The sequence below is a fragment of the Rhinolophus hipposideros genome, assembly GCF_964194185.1.
Source record: "Rhinolophus hipposideros genome assembly, chromosome: 15".
Classification (NCBI taxonomy): domain Eukaryota; kingdom Metazoa; phylum Chordata; class Mammalia; order Chiroptera; family Rhinolophidae; genus Rhinolophus; species Rhinolophus hipposideros.
The window spans coordinates 32,695,143-32,701,142 of record NC_138061.1 but is presented as its reverse complement, the minus strand read 5'-3'; the positions used below and the strand labels follow the sequence as shown (position 1 = coordinate 32,701,142).

Here is a 6,000-nt window from a genome sequence, read left to right as displayed (position 1 = left end):
TTCCTCCCTTTCATTATCATCACCATCATTGCTCTCATTTATTAAGCACTTTCTCTGTGTCCAGCACTCTGCTAAGGTTTTATGTATATTGAGGCCTCACAACAATCTTATGAGTAGCTCCCATTTAGCTCAATTTTTAGATGATGAGGAGTTTGTGAAGTTGTTTAACTCTCTCAAGTTCACACAATGAGGAGCAAAGTCTGGATTAAATCACAGATCTGTTTAACTCCAGAGAATGCATTCTTAACTGCAAAGCTATATTCTTGCCTTAAAGGATTTACAATGGGGCATAGGATCAAGGAACAATGGACCAGATATGTGGATGTAAGATAAGCCTGTATTTACATAAAGCTTTAGGGTCAGGATTTAGAGGTTCTTAATCTGGGGTCCATAGACCCCTGAGTGTCTAAAAATAGACTTTGGTGGATTTGTAACTCCTTAAAACAGGAGTCAGCAATTTTTTTCTTAAAACACCAGATAGTTAACTATTTTAGGCTTTGCAAGCCATATGGTCTGTGACATAAACATTCACCTCTACAGTTGTGCAAAAACAGACACAGATTTTACACAAAGGAATAGGTAAGATTATCTTCCAATAAAATTTTATTTATAAAAACAGGCTCTAAAATGGTATGCAAATTCATGTGCATAGTTATTTTTATTGTTGTTATTAGAAGATCTATAGCTTTCCATAGCTTCTGAAGTAGGTTCAAAATCGAAGAGGACTAAGAACTGGTCTAAATGTTCTTCAAGCCCGCTAAACTTAGATATTCCAGGATTCTGTGATCCTATATGCCTTTTAAATTAACACTCTCCTAGTTTATAGTCTCCTTAGCAGTTTCATTTGATGGATTCAATGAACTCTTAAGTGGACTATAATTACTATCTGTTGAGAAGGAAACATGAGACACATTACCATTTCAACCTGCCTTGGCTTACCTGGCCAGATAATACTGGCTGAGACACAAATAAATTCCAGACTGCAGAAAGCAACATGGTCCTGCACCAGCTAGTTTGAGGTTTGCTGAGGCTTTTTCCTCTTTCCAGAGACCACTTTCTGTGTTCCACTGAACCTTCTCCACAGAAAGGACTCCCTGGTCCAGGCCACACTGACAGGAAGTTTGGATTCCTGGAGTCAGCCAGGTCTGTCCATGTACAGTGTGGAGGGATGTGTTTACCTTATTCATCTCTGCAACCTTTCAGGGACCCTCTGTCTCCCAAGAAAACGTGGTCCTTTCTCTTAGGATTCCCCAGCTTCATGAGTTACTGCATCTTACTTACCATCTGCCATTACACTAACATGTACCTTAACCCTGCCTCCCACTCCATGTGTATTCCTCCATCTTTAGGTGGAAATTGCTAATTATATTCCATTGTGTCCACTACAGAGCCTGTTTCGATGCTCTGCATGTTATTTTGTAGATTATTAGCACTGAGAACCAGTTTTAAATTCTTGTATTATTCTTGAAAATCAAAGTGGTTATCCGAGCCACTGAATAAAAATCAGGATTAACTGCTTTAAATTTTAGACAAATAAAATATTAAAACAAGGAAGGAAAGATACTATGAATCATAATTTGATTGTATTCATATCCCAGGTTACTGAGAATGGAGAATTGAGCATAGGGGAAGAAGCAGGAGGAAAAAAATAGAAGGGGGGAAGGAAATGATAGAAGAGAGGAGAGGGAAACAAAACGAAAAGAGAGACAAAGAGGAATACAGAAGGAAAGGATGAATGCAGTCTGTAGCTAACCAACTACTGCTGGGGTGAAATTCAGCGTCATCGTGATGCAGCTATTTCTCATAGCACGTGCCCCCCACCCCAAAGGAAATAAACCAGCAAATGAAAATATCCGGAATATAAATCATTTATCCCGTACTTACGGAGGCTTTAGTCCATATGAGACTCCTGAATATATCGCATCAGGATTAGTGTTAGCTCTCTGAAATGAACATCAATGAGAAGACAGCATGGTGCCGACTGTACCTCCAACTAATATTTCAGTTCAGCTTTAATTATCATGTTCATCTGGAAGCAGCATGGTGTCACATAAACAGAAATGGGTCATGGGAGGCCTGGGTTTTTGATCTGGCATCTCATTATGTGACCTTGGTTGGCCAACCTCTGTGCCTCGGTTTCTTCATTTGTCAAATATGAATAAGAATTCCTTCTCTCTCTCTCTCTCTCTCTCTTTCTCACACACGCACACACACGCACACACACACACACACACATAGATACACGGATCAGTGTAAATGCCAGATACATGTAAAATTGACCTTACATTTTGCTTTATTTAACAAGATAGTGGGTAGGCGGGGGGTGGGGGTGGGGGCGATGACATTTTGCACAGGAGGCTTGGTGACTCAATGAAGTGTCATTTCTTCCCCCTTAGTAATATCTGGTCTGGGATTATTACTGCTTTCTTGATGTTTTTAGACATACTTTCCCCCTTCAGAAATGCCAAAGGTGAAAAATACTATTCCACTGCTATAATTTGTCACCCTTGCTACCTGAGCAAGATGTGCATAGACAGTTTAGTAATTAAGCTTTTCAACACTGCATCATAAAGTTTTATTCCAGCAAAGGCTATATTTATCAGCTAACAAGTATTAAATCACCCCACTGCTCAAGCAGTTTCTCACTTGAGTATGCTCCTTTCAAAACAGAACAGCTTTTCCTTGGCTGGCTTGATTAATAAATGTTCTCGTTCGGAAATCTTGTGGCGCAGTGTGGTCCCATGGGGCTGTCAAACATACACCTTGGCCGCTATTCCAAATGGTGCGGACCCCTATTTCTCAGGGGAGCTTGATACTTTAGCTCTGGGTCTTTTAGCGCATTTTGGCCATCTGAGTTTTCTGGCCATCTGGGATGGCTTCCAGCACAAGACAATCCCATCTCCATTTCATTTCTATGGGGAAAGAGGTAATGAAAATGAAGAACACAGGCATTTGAGACCTTTTACTTCCTTTGTGGAGCTTCAGGGAATTGGCCTGTTCCTATCAGAGACAGATCTAAATGTAAAATGAGTTTTCAAAATGATTAAAATAGCGATAGCGAAGTAACAATGATACACATTTAAATCAGGGTTGAGATTTTTTCTAATATTGCCATAGCTTTCGCAAAACAGATACAGAAGGATTAGGGAAACACACTTAGAATGAATAGATAATCAAAGTCGTCCGTAATGGCTTAGAAGAGTTCTGTCTATAGGTAACCCATAACCTTTAGAAACTGTTGTTTTGTTCTCTCTCTTCTTTGAAGGATATACATTCATGAGATGACTATAACATTGTTCTTAAAGTTTCAGGATGCTTTCAGACAAATAGCTCCAGAATTACTTTAAAAACAAAATAGTTACTACATCTAAATGATTTTTCTACCATATTTTAAGGGTAAAATGAAAATAAAGACCAATGTTAATCCAATATGGGACAAAATAATGAAAGAAATCTCCATATTTTTCATCACATCATACCAGAATTAATTTCCCTTCTCTGCTTTCAAAAGTAAGCCATATTAGCCACATGTAAGTACTTCAGTTTTTCATCAATTGATTGCGAAAAGGACACATATAATAACATTCTATAGAATCACAAAACCCACTTTGTAGATACAGAAGTGAGTTCTGCCCACACTTGTGTATGTGTGTGTCTGATTATTGGGCATGTAAGTGTGAAACTTTAGGTACTACCTACCAAGTTAAGAAGTTTTTTGTTGAGCTTTTCTTAGTTTGAGAGGCTACAAATTTTTTTTCCTTTCAAAATGATAAAATAGGACTCACCATTTTGCTTTTTGCATTAGCAACAGGTCGCTTATTTGGAAAGATGAGGATCAATTTCTCTCAGGCTAGGAAGTCACAGGGTTGTCACTGAAGCATGTGGGTCATTGAACCACTAAGTTGGCAAATATTGAACTACTTTAAGTACATCTATTTTCTAGTTCAGTAATTTTTTTATTGTATTAAATTAATTAATCTTGACACAGTCTAAATTCCATTGTGCATACTGGAATACATATAAAGGTAACAGCAGCAGCCATATAGGATAACAAAAGGTACAGGCTGACATATTTTCTCTCAGTTTCTATTTAATTTTTACCTTCCATAATAAGACAGGGTTTTTTTTTAAGTTAAAAAGTACTGTGTGACTTGGAAAGTCAAGATGAATCTGGTTATTTTCTTAAAATTTGAAGAGAGGTTATTTCATCTGTCAAGTTGCCCTCCCAACTACAATCCTAGAGATGAGGACATATATGACTACAATTCAGGATCATTTAATAACTCGGAAGATAAATGAGTAACAAAAATTATACTCTCTTATTTACAGTTTGGAGGAATCTTATAATTTAGCAGTTTGCAAAAATACTAACTCGGCATACTTGAAGATTAAAAATGAGGCTTTGATAACAAATATTCTTTATTTGGAAGTGAAATTTTCAAAAGAATAATAAAGGTTTGAAAACAAGAACTATTACTTTAATTTGACTAATTTGGGGGGAGGGTCACTTGTTATTCTTAAACACTACTTTTCCTCCAACAAGTAATAGTCATGGCAACTCAGAAAAATGGCAAAAGGTATAAAATCCAAAGAATTTTTATTCTAGCATGGGTTGTAACTAGCAAAATTATAAAATCAATTTTATGCTCTCTATAAAAAAATAACAAGTGAAGAACAATTTTCCGGTAATTTCTCTCAACAAAATAGAAAACAAAATAATCAATAACAGAAACTTGTGAAAACAAAATCCCAAAGTACATGTAGAGAATAAGAATACAGATACTAAATATGATTCTTTAAAGCTTCCAGAACACATAAGGCAGAAGCAATACAGCCATCAAAGTTGGAGTGGGTAAATCCATCCCCTCCACACACAAGGAAAGGTTTGCGATGAAGAGTCATTTGGCCGTGATAGTTGGCAGCAGCAAGTGTAACCTGAAAAAGTAAAACAAAAATAAAGGCGGGATTGCAACTGACATTCTGTGCTGTGTTGTGCTGTCATGTCAACACCCACCTGGGGAAGGCTTTTCAACCTGGAGAAATCAAGATGTCTCATAAGAAGCAATGGAAAACAAAACCAAGACCCCCTTACTCTGTCCCCTCGCCCAAGTGTTGACAATGACATTCTTACACATTTTTATTTTCAATTATTTGATGAGATAATCAAAAGTGCATTGAACTTCAAAATTAGGTCATGATATGCTCAATTAGTTGAAAGTACAGTGACTTTTTTGTAAGAAGGAAATGATATTCCTGAAATCATTCAGCAAGTATTGAGTCCCTGCTATGTACCTGAAAAGGTGGATTTAAGGGCTGTGTCCTTAAGGAGTTTCCAGTTTAGCATGATTCCCGGCACGTACGTAACAGTGGCATGTAAAGGCTAAGACGGAGTGAAGGAGAGGGTGCTACAGGAACACATGGGAGTGGGCCCAACCCAATACACCTGCACACAGAAAGCTTCAAAGGGGAGGTGACTGGCCATTTCACTTGAGTTCTGGTGGATGTATAAGAGTTTGCCAGTCAAGGAACCAGGGATAGAGCTTTCTAAAAAGAAGCGGCATCATGTATGGATGCCTACAGTCCATGGGCATGAGAGAATAAAGTGTGTTTAGGAAACTGTGGGGCAGGTCACTGTGTGTGTGTGTGTGTGTGTGTGTGTGTGCATGTGTGTATTAGAGGAGAAGGTTGACTGCGAAAAGGGACATGGCCAAGAGGCAAGATAAGAGAGATATATAGGGTTTCAAAATTAAAAAGTATAAAACAAATCAAAAAATCTACTAAAATGTCATGAGTCAAAAAGGGGAGAAACAGCTGAAGTCTGGAATTTATTTTATTTTGTAGAACCAGATTTATAATATTAGAAATTATTAAAGATGTATGTAGAAATTATTTTCTGAAAAAAAAATTCTGAAAATTAAGATGGATGTTGCTAATAAGCATTCACAGCCAGGAGAATAGGTCAGAGGGAACGCAGTTATCTTGGGCACTGAGATGGTTTGG

At 37.6% G+C, this 6,000-nt stretch overlaps 1 protein-coding gene across 3 annotated transcripts in view; it reads right to left on the bottom strand.

The window, feature by feature from the left end:
• Nucleotides 1-2,271: 2,271 nt before the first annotated feature.
• Nucleotides 2,272-6,000, bottom strand: part of RNLS (renalase, FAD dependent amine oxidase) — a 259,728-nt gene continuing 255,999 nt past the window's right edge. For 2 of the 3 annotated variants that reach the window (XM_081075144.1, XM_081075146.1), the window contains one exon: nt 2,278-4,935. In XM_081075144.1, coding sequence (XP_080931270.1) covers nt 4,783-4,935 — 153 coding nt within the window. In that variant the 3' untranslated portion in view covers nt 2,278-4,782. Of the gene's footprint in view, nt 4,936-6,000 lie in introns of all 3 variants that reach the window. The other variant, XM_081075145.1, reaches the window with a different exon arrangement.